This window comes from Lagenorhynchus albirostris, chromosome 18, assembly GCF_949774975.1.
Source record: "Lagenorhynchus albirostris chromosome 18, mLagAlb1.1, whole genome shotgun sequence".
NCBI lineage: Eukaryota > Metazoa > Chordata > Mammalia > Artiodactyla > Delphinidae > Lagenorhynchus > Lagenorhynchus albirostris.
This window is the reverse complement of record NC_083112.1, coordinates 69,434,760-69,452,115: the sequence shown is the minus strand read 5'-3', so window position 1 is coordinate 69,452,115 and position 17,356 is coordinate 69,434,760. Positions and strand designations below refer to the sequence as shown.

At 36.8% G+C, this 17,356-nt stretch overlaps 1 protein-coding gene across 1 annotated transcript in view; it reads left to right on the top strand.

The window, feature by feature from the left end:
• NALCN (sodium leak channel, non-selective) overlaps positions 1 to 17,356 on the top strand; it is a 293,862-nt gene that overhangs the window by 18,519 nt on the left and 257,987 nt on the right. The window contains exons 4-6 of the mRNA XM_060129171.1: positions 6,873 to 6,956; positions 8,319 to 8,458; positions 8,547 to 8,675. Of these exons, the coding sequence (XP_059985154.1) occupies positions 6,873 to 6,956; positions 8,319 to 8,458; positions 8,547 to 8,675 (353 nt within the window). The remainder of the gene's footprint in view (positions 1 to 6,872; positions 6,957 to 8,318; positions 8,459 to 8,546; positions 8,676 to 17,356) is intronic.

Genomic DNA, 17,356 nt, shown 5'->3' with positions numbered 1-17,356 from the left:
TGTTTACTCCATATTCCCTGAACCCTTTTGACTGTTGACCAGTGATGTACACAGGTGTCTCTTTCACCACGTGGTCACCACAAAACAGATTGTCAAACTTTTGGATATTTGCCAATCTGTTGGGTGGCAGATGGTAACTCGGTGTGGTTTTAATTTGCATTTCCATTTGACGAGTGAGGTTGAACCTGATTCTATGTATATAAAGACCATTTTCAAGTTGTCATTATTTTTCACTCAAATTTTCGGCACTTTTTGTGTGTTAGGAATATTAGCCCTTTATGATGTAAGTTGCAGTTATTTTTCCCCATTTGTCATTGTCTTTGTCTCTGCCTGTGGTTATTGGTACCACACACACTTCTTCCTGTCCCAGATCATGGGCAATCTTTCCATTCTATCAAGTCTGCTCCCGCACCTTAAAGGACTGTTTTATAGTTTTCCTCATGTAGATTTTGCATGTTTTTTGTTATATTTATGCTCTGATATATATATATTTTTTTGCTCTTGGTGTGGGGTCTTGTCTTTTATTATGTATTCTTACTTACTGTTGTTCTTTTAAATGAAGGCTGTTGATTTCTGTTTGTTAATATTATATCCTGCCACTTTACTAAATTTACTAAATTCGTGTATTGTTTATAGTAGTTTTTCCATTCATTCTTTTGTTATTTCCATATCATCATATTGTATACAAATAAAGACAGGTTTGCCTTTTTCTTTCCAGTTCTTATGCCTCTAATTGCTGCCACTTATTTAATTGGGCCAGCTAATAATACCTACAAAATTTTAAATAGTTTTAGAGACAGTGCGCATCTCTGCTTAGCTCCTGGCTTTATTTAGAACACCTCTAATGTTTCCTAATTAAGTAATCTGAAGGATTTGTTTTAAGTATGCATATTTTATCAAGTTAAGGGAATAAACATTAATTCCAACTTTCAAGAGTTGCATCTTGAATAGCTTTTAAATTTTGTTGAATGATGATGTTTCTCCTTAGCTCTTGTAATAGTGTGGATTTCCTAATAATTGAACTATCCTTACATTCCCAGAAAAAACTCAGCTGGGTCGTGACACAGTTTTGTTCTGTTTTAATCGGTTATTTCATTATATTTGTTATTATTTTCCTTGTGTAAATTTTGTCTAATCTTTGTCAGGTTTTGATGTTAGATTTTCTCTGTGTATGTGTGTGTGTGCACTTATATGCTCTAAAATAATCTGAGTAATCTTGAAATTATTTTAACTTGGAAAGTTTGTTAGAAATCCCCTGTGAAACCATCTGATTCTAGTGCCTTTTTGGTAGGACTCCCTCTTCTTTCTGTTTCTCCTAGGGAAATTGGTCTGTTTAGACTTGCTTGGTCTGTTGGGGGTCTGTTTGATGAAGTAAATTTTCTTATGAAATTATCAACTATTTAGTTTGTTTAATTTACTAACTGTATGTTTATTATGCACTGATTTCCAGCTAAAATATCTGTACAACTCTTTGCCAAACAACGTGAAAACTTACTAAGAAAAGTGTAACCTGATGCTTAAAATAGAACACGATGCACATATATACTTTATTTGGGTTGGTAGACTCAAGTCCACGTCCCCGGAAAGGCTAATGGGAAGAGAGGGAAGAGGAGGTAGTGATACACTTAACGCTTATCAATTGTTAAGTATTTAGATAAACATTGCCAGCACAAGATTTAGCCCCCAAGAACAGCAGAGCTGCATGCACATCTTACCTCCTTGCAGGATTCACGGACAACTTCAATGTTTCCACTGGCACCTGTACAGATTCGCTATAGTGGTTCTTCTAGTTACATAGTGATTTGGGAGCAAGTATTTTAGCAAATGTAAATAGCAAAGATTTGTGTAGTGAGAATTCAGATAGTGAGAGATAGACCTTCACTGTTTTGTGAAAGTGCTGTAATAATGGTCTGAAACAGGTACAGGGGAAGGGGGCACAAAAAATAGTGAAAAAAATCTGTTTGAAAATGTCAGTGAAGTCTTGAAGAAAGAGCAATGTGAAGTGATGTCTTGAAGTGAGGAGGTGTAGTCTATGGTGGGGGTATTTGCAGAGGGAAGTAAAGGGTTTCGCAGAGAGAGAAAAGCAACGCTTTGAGACACACAGGCTTGGAACACCCTGGAGCCTTGGGGCACTCTGCGTAGTCAGAAGTAGCAGATGGGATGCTCAGGGAGCAGCTGGAAGGGACCCTGTGAAGGCAGCCCTGCTGCACCGTGGAGGGCCTTGCAGCCCTGCGAGGAGCTCAGGCTTCCTTCTGTGGTCAGTTAAGATGCGTGGGGCATACGAATCTGAGAGTGACACCCTCTGATTTGTATTTGAGAAGCTCACTGTGGAGGTCACACGCCCCACGCACGACAGGAGAGAGAAATTGGAGCACAAAGTCCTTCCGGCAGAAAATGTCCTTCAAAATTTTCATTAGAGGAATTTATGTGTTTAAAGGATTTCACATCTTTTATAACATCCCACAAACTTGACTACATCTGCCAATTAATTCCTACTGCCCAATAATTTGTTTCTAATTGCCTCCCCCACTACCTCTTGTTCCAAGAAGCATTCTAGCTCACCAAATCCCTACAGGCAAAAATAAAGCATTTGGGTGATACATGTTTGTGTTGCTGCAAAGCGTTCCATGTAGTGCAGACTGTGAATTCTTCAGGCAATTCTCAGTTGTCTATTTTTCATCTGGCAATAGACCTGGCTAAAAGTAGCATGCATCCTCTGAGCACTGTTGAAGTAATAAAAAATAATGCTAAGACGCAGTGACAGATGGGCCCTGGGAACTCGGAACAATAAATCATGTGCTTATGAAACTACACCCATGCATATTGTTTTGTAACTCCAACCTATATCCCTATAACTGTCTTCAGGTAAATGTGTTTGGTTTCTCTGCTTGTTAAGTCCTTGCGTGGCAATTTAAGTTCCTCTCTTATACTGTATAATTGATTGGCAGCCTCCAAGTGTTTATCTTTATAAAAATTGACGGACAGCTCTTGAATAACTCATCTCCTCAGACACCAGCCTGCTGATTTCTGCCGATAACTCAAATACTCTCTGCTCTCCCTTTCTTGTTGATGCAACAAACAAGTTAAAACCTTTCTTTCATATTGGAGGCATTAAAACTTCTCAGATACCACTGGGCCTTCGTGTGTGTTAGGTTCTGGTTACACATTTTGGAAGCAGGGGAAAGGGACAATTTATTATTTACAAATATGGTAACTTGAACATTAATACAGTAGGATTTTAAAAGGATCTGGACGTACTGACAAATTGAATCATAGCACCATTTAACCCGTTATGGTGAAGAGTCTTTGAAAATACAAATTGAAAAAGAGGCAACTTGATGAATACGTCAGACACAAAATGCAATATGAGATTATGTTACCGAACCAAACTTGGGCCTGCTCACCCTCCCGCAGTAAAGCCAATCTACTGACACTGTGTTGTGCTGAAGGAAAGTGCAGTGTTTATTGCAAGACCAAGCAAGGGGAGTGGGTGGCTAATGCTCAAGGACCCAACTTCCCTGAAGGCTTTCAGGGAAGGAGTTTTAAAGGCAAGGTGAGGGTGAGGGTCAAGTAGTGCATGATCAGCTCATGGAGCTGGTGGTGAGGTGACTGCCTTCTGGTTCCAACCAGTCTGGGGTCTAGGTGCTGGTGGTCAGCATGCAGTTAACTTCTTCCGCCTGATGGAGGTTTTAGTATCCTTTAGTACCTCAAGGATATGGGCTCAGAATAGTATCTATAGGCCTTGAAGAGGAATTAAAAGTCTTTGACTTTGTTTTATGGCTAAACTGTTATTTTGCCTTGTTTTCCTTTGTTTCTGTATTTTCTCACTTCTGTGGTTAAACTTGCTCTTTGGAACTCTGGGAAGGCCTAGGAGGCTAGAGATTTTCTACAAACAAGAGGTGGGGGACAGGGCAGAGTCCCACTTGGCTTCAATTATATTTAAAAGTGCCAGGTTTCAAAGTCCCTATTCTGTTTATTAAAAGGTATTTTACACTTATGGAGCCTTGGTGATTATCAATAATGATTGATATGATATCAATTTCAATTCATATTTACAATTCAATCATATCTACAATTTCATTAAAATGCAAAAATTATATAAACCCTGACCTGGTTCCTATTTGCATGCCACATAGTCTTTGCTGATTCAAACTACACTAATCCAAGAAATATCCAAACGTTATCTCATCATTTCAACTGTGATCTTTCATGATTATGAAGGAAAAGAGTCTTAACTCTAAGGTATTGCATTGAAAGGTACTCCATCTTTCTCTTTTTGCCTCAAAGAATCATTTCTTTAAAGGAACAATTTTAGTAGCTTCAGTGAATGGATAGATGCATGGATGCATTCGTGAAGCATATGCATTGACTTCTTACTGTCTGCGTTGTAATCTACAGAGGCTCTAAGACATGGTTCCTGTGCTTATCTCATCAATCATTTAATATCTGCTGTATGTCGTACATGGTGCGAGGTGGTGGGAGTGCCATCCGAAGTAGTCTAGTAAGTTTCAAGATGCTACTAATCTTCAGAACAAACTCAAACATTTACAGTGGGGAATAGACCTTTTCTTAAATGCAACACCAGAGAATACGTTTAGAGAAGATTTAAGTAGGAAGCCCAAACTGCAGGGACGAAAATATAAACTCATTAAACGACTGGATGGGGATTACAAAGGACTCTTCTGTAGGTTACACAGTATGAACCTTATTTATTTACACGAGCTGAGTTGCTGGTGGTAGCATGATGTGTGAGCAAAAGTGCTGATCAGAGTAGGCTGTGGTCAGACCAAAGTATGGAGGGAAAAGTTGGCACAGACTGTGGGGAATTTTTCAGGAAGACGGAACAGCATGAAGAACAATGGATGCTAAAGGGCAAAAGGTTAAAAGAAAAGATGGGAAAAATCTGGGTGTTATTGGCCTTTCTATCCCAGGTCACTATAACACAGCTTGTTAAGGGTTTTTATAAATAATGGACGACCCCTGGAAACAGGAACCAAAACATAATGTATAAAACTTCTGCTCAGCGGATTATTTCACGTATTATACCAGACAAGTAAGAAGAAGCCAGTTTTAGTTGACCATTATGTGCCATCTAGTATGTGGTGGTTCTTACTGGGGACAGCCAGATGCCACTGTGAATTTCTGGAACGTCTAAAGCAGAAAACATTGCAGATAATGCAACTCAAATGACTTCGTAATTCAGAAATAGTTTTCTACGTTATACAGTAGTAGTTTTTGCTAAGCCAGTTTTCATAATATGAGGTCATTTGAAATTTGAATGTGTTTTTATGCTTTTGTTTTATTTGGGACCCTAAATGATTTAAAATAATGCTTTTATGTAGTTCAAATTATACTCCAGGGCAGCTTTGCAACATCAATTTCTTTAGCAGACAAATTTGTGTAGTAAATAAAAAACAAAAATTCAGCCAACTCTGTTACTGATAACTTTAGGTTGTGAATTTGTGAGGCCCAAGTTTTTCAAATTTGACTTTATTTGCACCAACTGACAAAGTGATTTTTGTTAAAGCTAAAATTTTCAACTTAAAAAAAATTTAATATTGAAAATCTATTTAAAAAAATATAACACATGACCATTAGTCAAAAGACACATGTATGGATATTCTGTGAAAATTATGTCTCTCTTCCGCCCTTGGTTCTTGCCATTCTCTTCCCCTCCCAGGGAAATACCACTATTTATCCTCACTTTTTATATTTTAAATAAACCTCAATATAATGAGAAGCTCTTACCCTGTATCTAATTGAACATAATTTGTTACTAAAGCAAATTATGAGCAACAATAGAGGTTAATTTTAGTAATACTACATGCAACATTTTTTAATGCAAAATAGGAATAAAATAGTAATAGTGTTCGGGGAAAAATATTGTATAAGCTCATTCTATTTGGGTGCCTGTGTACCCAGTGATCTGTAATTATTCTCTTTCTTGCCTAATATTTACTTTTAATTGTTACTATTTTAAAATAGTTCTCTGCTGAGCCCCATAAAATTTCAGTTTTCATTTTTGGAATTTTTTACATTTTTTAAGCAATCACAATTATGCCTAGTTCTTCAAATAAAGATCAAGTAATATTTTTCTCTCACTTTTTGCTCAACAACAAGTAAAGAACACATTTGTTTACTAAAAGTCAATTTGAAAATATATACTTTAATTTTTCTGTGTAACACTTATCAACATCATATACTGTATATTTACATTTTTAAAAAGTTAACATTTAAAAACATTTTATAAAATAATGCATTCTAATGTCAGAGTAGACTCACAAGTAAAAAATGAAAGTAGTATGTCTTCCTTATCTTTCTTTTACATTTAAAATCCCAATTAAAGTTAAGTCGATATATGTTTATTTTGAAAATGAAGGCAAGTTTCTTCATCTTCACTTCTAATTCAGTTCAACATGAATTCCTGGCTAATTTTCCACTAATGATGGTTGTTCCCAGAGATTTAAAGTCCTTCACTGACCACTGTGTGCTCAATGGCCAGTGAAGGACTAACCTTGGTTCTTATAGGAAGAGGTGGTTTTAGGACCTAAGCAGCCTATTAAGTAGGATGGCCTCTGGTTCCTTATGTGGTGGACTCTGTGTGGCTAAGAGAAAAAACAGTGATGTTTTTACCTTTGCATGAATTTAAAATTTTACATGCAAAGTTCTGCAGTTACTTGTGTTTTATAAATTATTTTCCTCATATATAATACCACTTAAAATGCTAAAAGTGTTCTTTTGGAAAGTCTGCTCAATTATGATACAAAAATTGTACATAGCTTATACTGAATTAACACTTGATTATTCCCTCCACAGATGTTTTTTGAAATTATTCATTTCGTCTGATAACGCCATGTGAAATTTATTTTTAGGGGGATAGTTCCTATGTGAAAGATCGCTGGTGTGTTTTTGATGGATTTATGGTCTTTTGCCTTTGGGTTTCATTGGTGTTACAGGTAATTAAACACTTTTAAATTACAAGGGGGTATTTTCCAAAATGGACATGATTTTACATTGAAAATCTAAATAGATATATTAAAGAGTATATATATATTTCATCCTGCATATTAAATGTGTTCTTTTCCATGTAATAACTATTGTATGATTGACAAACATTTCCTAATTATCATCTTGCCTCTGCTGGTAAATGGAATTCTTTTTCATCTTTTTCATAGTATTTTTAACCCTTTCGCCATTACTTTGTGTTCTAGATACTCAAATAGTTCCACCAAAGACCATGTGATTGTGTAATTTCCCAAAACATTATTTTTTTTAATGTTTATTGGTTTTAAAAAGCCTAACATTTTAATCATTGTCAGTCACATTTTTGAATTATTTCTCAATCAGAAATAAAAATTAGTACCATATGAGATTATTTCTTATTAAGCAGATGTTAGAAATATATTCATTGAAATAAAGGAAAGAACATGGAGTGAGGTTTCTGTATTTGTAGAATAAAAATTTGAATTTAAAAATTAAAATTCCAGTCCTTTATGTGACTGAATTCTCACTAAAAATAGCTAAAATAATATAAATACATTGGGATAAATATTGCTTAACATAAAATGCTGTATTGCTAATAGAAAATGCCTTACTATGAGAAATGGGGAACATAGATTAAAAAGGCCTGAAGGACGGATTTTATTGAAAACCAGTAGAATTCATTCCCATGCATTCATTCAGGCTTGATTTTGCCTTTAATTCAACTGAAGTTACTGTATTCTTCATTTAAAAAAAATCAGAATAAAATAAATTCATAGTGCATCCTGCAAACTCATCGTGGTGCTTATTGATAAGCTGTCCTTATTTTTAATAAAGCTCACCTCTCCAATAATTAATTTCATCCTACATTTTAAATATGTTCTTTTCCATTTAATAACTATTGTATGATTGACAAACATTTCCTAATTATCATCTTGCCTCTACTGGTAAATGGAATTCTTTTTCATCTTTTTCATAGTATTTTTAACCCTTTCGCCATTACTTTGTGTTCTAGATACTCAAAAAGTTCCACCAAAGACCATTATTAGTGAGGAAGGCTTAGCATGCTTATTCTGTATTCTACGTTGGCACTTTGTAATAAAAACTGTGCCTTGATGGATTATACAGAAAATGAACAAGATTAACGACACTTTCATTAGTTTATGTATTTGTTGCTCTTAAGAAAGCTATAGCTTCAAAATGTACTCCAAAGAAAGTTGATTTCGGTGGAAGATAATGCAGGGCACAGGATGAACCTCTGATGCTGTCTGTATAGTCCTGACTACAAGCATTGCTAAGCGAAAGTCTGAATTGTTTGTTCACGTCTGAATTTGCAGGTATTTGAAATCGCTGATATAGTTGATCAGATGTCCCCTTGGGGCATGTTACGGATCCCACGGCCACTAATTATGATCCGGGCATTCCGGATTTATTTCCGATTTGAACTACCAAGGACCAGAATTACAAATATTTTGAAGTAAGCACCGCTTTTACGTAAGTTAAGGGGATAGGTTTATGATTTTTGGGGGTAAGTTTTACCTACTTTACCTATTTTTTCCCCCTAGGCGATCAGGAGAACAAATATGGAGTGTTTCCATTTTCCTCCTTTTCTTTCTACTTCTTTATGGAATTTTAGGAGTTCAGATGTTTGGGACATTTACCTATCACTGTGTAGTAAATGACACAAAACCAGGGTAAGTTTATCTACTAACTGCCTTTTTTAAAAAATAGATCTTTATTGGAGTATAATTGCTTCACAATACTGTGTTAGTTTCTGTTGTACACCAAAGTGAATCAGCCATATGCACACACGTGTCCCCATATTCCCTCCCTCTTGAGCCTCCCTCCCACCCTCCCTATCCCACCCCTCTAGGTCATCACAAAGCACCGAGTTGATCTCCCTGTGCTGTGCTGCTGCTTCCCACTTTTATCTAGGTGATTCATAAGGACTTTTCTGCAGTTCTCATGAGAAAAACCTCTGTCTCAATTTTTTAAAAAATATTTATGTGCCCTCTATGTTCTGTATTCTCTGCTTCAAAATTGTTTTGTGCAAATGTTTAAGACAAATACTCAAGACAAGCCAGACTGAAAAATGTAACCCTGTGGGAAAGTAGATTCAGCGAATTCAAAGTGTACATTTAGAAAGTTTCCTCAGCGTGGGAACATAATACCGTCAGGATATTTTCATATCTTATTTAAACAAGATGGGAATGGAAAATGGTATAACTACTTTGAAAAACAGTCGGGCAGTTTCTTAAAAATTAAACAGACATCTACCATATATCCCATTCATTATTCCTGGGGCTTAACCAAGAGAAATGAAAACTTATGTCCATACAAAGACTTATACATAGACTTATGTATGCTTATACATACAAAGGCTTTATTTGTAATAGCCCACTTTGGTAACACCCCAAATTTCCATCAACAGGTAAATGGATTAACAGATTGTGGTATATCCATGTAATGACTACTATTTAGCAATAAAAGAAGTATGAGATATTGATATACATAACATCTTGAGTCTCAAGATAATTACATTGAGTAAATGAAGCTAGATGAAAAAGAGTACATATTCTGTGGTTCTATGTATATAAAATTCTAGAAAATGCAAGCTTGTCTATGATGATATAAAGGAAATCATTGGTTGCCTGGGAATAAGGGTTAGGGTAGGAGAAAGAGATGACCAAGGGGCACTAGGAAACCTTTGGGATTAGTCAGTATGTTCATTTTCTTGAGTGCGGTTCTGTGCATATGTCAGAATTTATCAAGCTGTTCTTTTTAATATGTGCAATATATTGTATGTCACGTATACCTTACTACAACTGATTTTCATCATATGGTAAGGCAGTTTTCCCCGCACTATTTATTGTGTGTCATTACTCACAGAATTTAACGCTACGTTTCTCATTTACTAATTCCCTGTCTATATTTGGGTCTGTAACTATAATCTCTATTGTGCCTGATTGACCTGTTTGACGATCCCTTCACCAATATCACGCCCTGGAGCTCGTTTAAATCATAATATGTCTGTATGCCTGGGAGTCCCATTTCCCGCTCCCAGACTCACATGGGCTTAGGACCCTGTCTTCTGCTTCTTGTAGGCATTGAAACCCAAGCTCATGGCTACTGGGTACTTAGTCCCCATTGAGACCACCATTTAGTCAACTCATGTATTTCCCTTCCTCTAGTTTTTAGTTTCCTCTTATATGTTGCGATTTTGGAATGTATTTTTCTTTCTTCTAAGCCCAGATATGCATTTTTAAATGTTAGTGTTCATCCAACAGATCTAGCTGTTTGTAGTGGAAGGAGCTAAATTTAATGTAGTCCGTCTTGCTAGAATCAGCACTCTGGCACTCACAGCTATTTTTTTCCCTATTTTCCTCATTACACTGTGAGGTCCTTAAGGATACATTTGGGAAAGGGTCGATAAGATTCATTTCCCTGTGGTCAGTACCTAGTATCCTAGCACAGAGAAAGTACTTAGTAACTATTGATTGACGGCATGGTTAATAATGTGTTATATTTGGACAGATAATGACAACTTTATGACAAATTGATAAAGAAGAGGAAATAAAAAAAGAACAGGAAGAAAAGCAAGTTGCTAAAAGTGACAAAGGAGAAATTGTTAAAAAATAGAAAAGCAACTTTAAAAGCAGAGGATAGCAGTGAATTAGTACAAACACAGGATAGGAAAGTTGAAGGAAGTGGTGAGTAAGGGAGTTGACTTGTGTGGGTGAGGGAAGAAATGCGTGGCAGGAAACCTGTAGGTAGTTTTTTTTTTTTTTTAAATGTATGTGGGCTGTAGAATATGTCTAGATTGTTCCATGAATGAATATGAGGGTGGAAAAATATCATGTGGGCAGAGACAATAGACGTAGAAGTGAAGAAAAGAGAAAGCTTCTGGGTAAGGAAGCAGCTGTGTTCTAACCGCAGTGAGTTTGAGAGGCTGGTTTAGAGTTCCCATTTTATTAAAAACCAAGTTGAAAGGCAAGAATTCTCAAACTTGTTAACCCAGCTAGGGGATCAGGCATCATGCTGCAAACTTAACTTTGACACAGAAAATATAATACAAATAGGGCAGACAGGTATGAGTGTCATCTGAACTCATGGCCTTTGAATCATCCAGTAAGTCCTCTTACCCGGCTCCATGATGTACTCTGTTCTCAAAAATGAGTGTCTGAAAAAAATGTTAAGAGACCTCTCATATTCTATTAGCTCCAACTCATTACGTTATCCTAAAAAAAAGGAATGCACTGGGAAGAATTTCATACGTGTTGGCAGACTTTTCAGTTACTAGAGACATAGCAGTTATAGGGAGACGTCTGCGTTTTCTCTTTCTTATATTTGTAAAATCTGCCCAATGGCTATGTACACACACATGGATTTTGCCTTCCCTTTATGTGATTCTTAATTTACTATTTGAGAAGAAAATACATAATTGGCCACATGGTTTTATGAGCAGTGTTACTGATGAAAACAATTTTCATAAGTTTGATGACTTATTTCAAGGACCAATCATTTCCACCATTTTTCTTTTATATTTTCAGTTCAGTGTTAACTGAGTTTTAAAGTCTCGCTCATTAGCAGAAAAACCGTCAATACAGTTTTACCGTTAGTTCCAGCCCAGACATTATTTTGCTTTCTTTTTAGAGACTCAAACAGTGTCCAAAGTCAGAATGAAACATATAAAAATCCCCATTTAAAAGAATTTCCCAACTTTTTTCTTTCCTTTTGTTGCTTCTTAACTAGAATTTCTCATAAACATCTCTGAGTCAGATATTAAGCTTTGGTATGATGGTTGTGTTTCCAGAGATAAGTGTTGCCAGTTGCTGTCATGACCTCATTTCTCTTCATCATCATCCTTTAACAATTGTTCCAACCTCTGCTTAATTTGCATGCACTGTAGCCTAATAACGGGAGAGCTTTCAGGCAGAGATGCGCCTGTTCAGAAACCTGTATGTCCTAGGTTTCACGGCTGACCTCCAGAACTGATTATGTTTAATCTGTGAAGCAAACAGGATAAATAAGGAAGGAATTCAATACATGGAATTTTGCTTTTGAATGGAGCTGATTTCTTATAAAGCAGATAGAAGGGCATCTCAGCTGTGTCCTCTGTAGCATTACTAGTAAAGCTTTAGCTTCTTCTCTGGTAATGACTTGTGACCTAAGGCAATTATGGAAGAAGTAATGGGATTTGACTAAGCAAGGCAGTTCATATCCTAAAGAGAGCTGAGGAGGGCAGTGGCCTGTGGCAGAAACAGGTGTTGCAAAATGCCAAACGTGCTGGCAGAAATCTCCCTGAAGCTAAAAGAGGAACGTGTAAAAAGGAGCTGGTAGGTGAAATAGAAAAGGTGAAGATTTACCTGACACCTGATTATCATTCCTGAGAAAGGAGAGAAATTTATTCATAGCTTAGTATCAAATAATGACATCTCATCCCCAAGACTGAGATAATTAGAAAAGCTTTAAGGTAAGGAAATGTAAATGTTAAGTTCATAAAAGTTTACTATGTGGAGAGAGGATTCAACCACGAGTCTGGGTGAATATTTGTAATGACTGGACCATCAGCTTTAAGACCCAGAGGTAGGGGACCACACGTCACAGGCACCCAGGACAATCCTGGTGTATCCCTGTTGCTGCAGAGTAATTACTAATAACTTCCTTTGTGATCTCAGGAGAGCCTCAGTATGGACAATACATTTTATGGTTACCCCACCCAATGGCAGTTTTTAGGACTTGGTGGTATTTTATAAAATATCACTAAGACTTAGACCAGAGACAATATAAAGCCAGATTTGGGGCAGTTTTCTATTGCTGGTCCAAATAAAAAATTTTTAAGTTTTCCCTTTAGGGTACTTATAAAATAAATGAATGATTGTCTTATAAATTCCGTTCACAACATAACGAGGTTTTTTAAAAATGGAGAGGTCAGAAGAATTAAAAATAGAAACATGGGACTTAGAATATTAATTTTTAATTTCCATGGATTTATCAAGAGAGGATTTTGTAGAATATGTAAAATCATAAGTGCCTCAAATTCATGCAAAGGTCTGTGAAGTCTTCTTGATTAATATTTAAACTTCTTTTGAAAAGATGAAAAAAGACTGCTCTATTTAACTTACAGGGCTCAGGCTGAGATATCTGCCAAGTGGGAGATATAAGAACAAGTTTGGATATTGGAAACATTTTCTTTAATATTTAAGAAATGAAAGTACTCTGATGATATATGTAGATTTCTAAATAAATTAATAGCAATGATTGTGGAGCACCTATTATGTCTCAGATATTTTGCTTGTAACTACTTTTTAGAACAATCTGAAAGGATTATTTCCCCCATTTTGCAGATGAAGACACAGCCTCAAAGAGGTTAAATAATGTGTCCACATGGTAAACGAGGGAGCTGGGATTTGAACTCCCAGCCCATGCTTGTGCCGCCATTTAACCAACCTCTGCAATGTTATAATCCCACATTCATAAACCTATTTCACATACAGACCCACATCCGTAACCATAAACTCTTCATAATGTATGTCGTAGAGAAAATTAAAACCATATTACACCTGGTTTCTATCTCTATGTTGATGTTATATTCCAGGGGGTTCAGTCTCATCTGAATCTATAAAATAATGATATGCAATATATTTGTATTACTCCATATATCTCTTATAAATTTGTTGTGCACATGCATCTCAAAGATGCAGACCACTTGAGCCACCAGTTAGATTAACCTTTCATATGATGATAATGGTTTAAAATTAAATGTAAGAAAATATCTGAGGGAGTTCCTTGGTGGCCTACTGGTTAGGATTCTGGGCTTTCACTGCCATGGCCCAGGTTCAATCCCTGGTCAGGGAACTGAGATCCCACAAGCTGTGTGGCATGGCCAAAAAAAAAAAGAAAATATTTGAGAATCAACTAAACTCCCATATGAAAAATTAATACCTGTGTGATTTTCACCAAAAGAGCAAAAGCATTCGTGAGAGTCTTCAGGATAAAAAAAGAAAATCCTACAGTTTGAAAAGGGTCGAAAAGAAATCGAGTAATTTATTTTGGTCAATTATACTATAGCACTTCTTTTGATTTTATGTTTACTTCCCCAAAAGAGGATAATGTAATAATATAGATTTTATTATTAATATGATTAATAATATATTTATTATATATTATAATCATATGCAATGCTAATTTATAATTATTATATTGTAATTAATGTTAATAATTATAGTAACTAGTTAATATAATTATTAATATATGACTCCGATTATTGTTAGTGGAAATAACCTTCATTGAACAACTGATATCTGTTATTTTCTCATTTAATACTCGTAACAATCTGGTAAGTTGTGTTCTACTTTTACACTCCTTATTACAGAGAAGGAAATTGAAGCTCAGTTTCCTTAAAGAAGATGTCTAAGATGAAACAGCTTGGAAGTACCAGAAGCAAGGTTTAAAACCAGATCTCCTTGACACTGATTTCTGTGCTTTTAAATATTTACTGTAATTCTGTCAGTATGTGAGGTGATCTTCAGCATGTGTCCCTCCAGAGTATTTGAGTAAAACCTTTAATTCTTCTTTGGTTCCAAGAAGCGCATGCTTAGGAGACAAGTTCTAAATGGGCTGTATGAGTAAGTGGTTAAGGCTGCCTGTTTGAGGGCTGAGTTCTCAGATGATGCACTGCCACTTCGGAACATACTGCGTGAATGTGAAATGAAGAGCCTGCCGATCCAGCCCCTGGCAAAGAGTGTTGACTGTAGCTGCCTTCGTAGACATCATATGTAGTATCATTGTGATGTCTCAAGTTCAGCCAGACCAGCCTGCTTTTCCCCGGGATAGAAGCCACACCAGCATGCCATGACTATAGCAGAACAAGCAGTCCGTTTCGGGAATTCATTTCTAGGGTTAGCTCTCTTAAGCAGAGAGAAATAGAGTCAGTAGGGTGTATACGTATAGAGAGAAAAAGAGATTTATTTAAGCAGTTGGCTCATGTGATTGTGGGGACCAGCAAGACCAAAATCTTCAGAGCAGGCCAGCGAGCTGGAAATTCCAGCTGGAGTTGATATTGAAGTCCTGAGTCCAAAGGCAGTCTGGAGATAAAATTCTTTCCTCTTTGGAGACTTCTCTCTTAAGGCCTTCCACTAATAGGATGAGGCCCACCCACATTATAGAGGGTCTTCTGCTTTACTTAAAGTCTACAGATTTAAATGTTAATCACATCTAAAAAACACTTTCATGGCAACATCTAGACTGATGTGGACCAAAGATCTGGACAACACAGTCTACCCAAGGTCACAAATAAATTCAGCCTATAAATTTAGACTGTGTCCGGAGCTGTATGAAATTGAAAGTTACACTGGGCAACAGTCGAGTTGGGAAGAATCCAATGAAGAGTTGACCACACAAACATGAGTGACACGGGTCCCAAGTGCCAGAAGTGAAAAGCATGGGTGCTTTGAGAATTTCTAATAGGGAAACCTAACCCAGTCTGAGTGACTTAGGGTGGCTCCCCTGAGAAGGTGACATTCAGGCTGGGCCCTGAAGGCTTAAAAAATGGGACTAACGAAGCAAAGATGGGAGGAGAGATTTCCAAGCAGGGGAGAAGGTTCTGCAGTAGATGGAGCTCATGGAGAGCTGGGGGAAGACAAACGTGGTTGGATGCTAGGACACTTGGAGGGGCAGGAGCCAGGTCCTTCACGGTCTTGTAGATCATATTAAAGATTTGTCACTGACCGACACAATGTAGGACAGTGATTATGAAAAGCCTCTCTACGTGCTCTGTGACAAATGGATAAGAAGGGCTGAAAGAGGCTGCAGAATGACCAGTTAGGAGGCCGGATTCTGGTGCAGGTAGAGGTGGACATGGAGAGTTGAATGAACCCAAAAGATATTTTGGAGGATATTTAGGGAACATGATGATTAGTTATAAGGGTGACAGGAGAATAAGGTATCAAGGTGATTCCAAGATATCTGGATCGCTCAACACTTTGGATGGTGGTGCTCTGGTGCTGCTTGTGATGAGAGGGAACGTTGGCAAAGGGTCTGAGTTTAGTATGGGGTCCATAGAGTTGGAGGTGCTTGTGGTGTAGCAAAGTGGAGAGATCTAACAGGCAGTTGGACATGTAGCTCTGGGACTCTAAAATGGCATCTAAGATGGTAGAGAATTGAAACTATGAAAGTGGACTTAATTGCATAGGGAGAGAGCATCATGAAAGCCAAGGACCAAGCTCAGAGCAACTCAGTACTGAAGGTGAATTACAGGAGGAGGAGATGGAAAAGGAGAATGACCTGAGACATATGGACAGAACTAGCATCTTCAAAGCCAGCCGCGTTGCGTCTCTCTGAGCCTTCCTTTCCACACAGGCACAGTTCTCTAACCACAACCGGAAAAGGCTTTCCACATTGAAGAACTTGTGCGATTAGGTGGGGCCCACTTAGGTAATCCAGGATGATCTCCCCAACTCAAGAGTTTTAGCCTTGTTCACATCTGTACCTTAATTCCTTTTTGCCAGGTAAGATAATATATTCACAGGTTCTGGAGGTGAGAACGTGGACGTCTTTAGGGGGCTGTGAGTAAGAAAGTATTGATTCCCACTTAAGCATGAATGGATATTTATTATGACTGGGAGAATCATTGTCTTTATTTAGGATATGGCTGGTTGGAGTGAGAATTTCACCCCCCTGAAAGTGGCGGGGGTGGAGGGAGGTGGTGGTGGGATGAATTGGGAGATTGGGATTGATATATATATACACTAATATGTATAAAATAGATAACTAATAAGAACCTGCTGTACAAAAAAATAAAATTCAAAAATTCAAAAAAAAAAAAGAAAAAAGAAAAAAGAATTTCACCCCCCCTAATTCCAGAGAGCCTCTTGTTCTATCCTGACTATCTGAGGGAAAATGAACAAGGAAGTAATTAACAGTAACAAATAAAAATAAAATCTATAAAATTCTTGTTAACTGAGAAGATGAAACTAAGATAAATAACCAGTAGATATTCTGAAACTCATGATGTTCATCTCAGTTTTTAGAAAGGATATTTATCATGTGGTTTTAGATACGTAAGTTCCAGAGCAATTAATCATCTAATAAATATGTCTCTAATAAGCATCCTCTAAGAGCTTGATGTTGGCAAAAATAACATGTTTCAAATCTGCTGCCTCCGAAGCCAAAAGATTTCAAAATACTATCTGTGCTGGTGAGGGTTGTGCTTCAAATGGGAATCAGTACTAATATGAAAGAAAAAACAAGTGGAATCGAAGAGGAAAAAATACCCTAATATTTATAAGTTAATGAAAATGATCAAAATAGTTAACAATTATTGACTGATTAACTTATTTCCAGTGCTATTCTGAGAGTGGTACATTACCACATT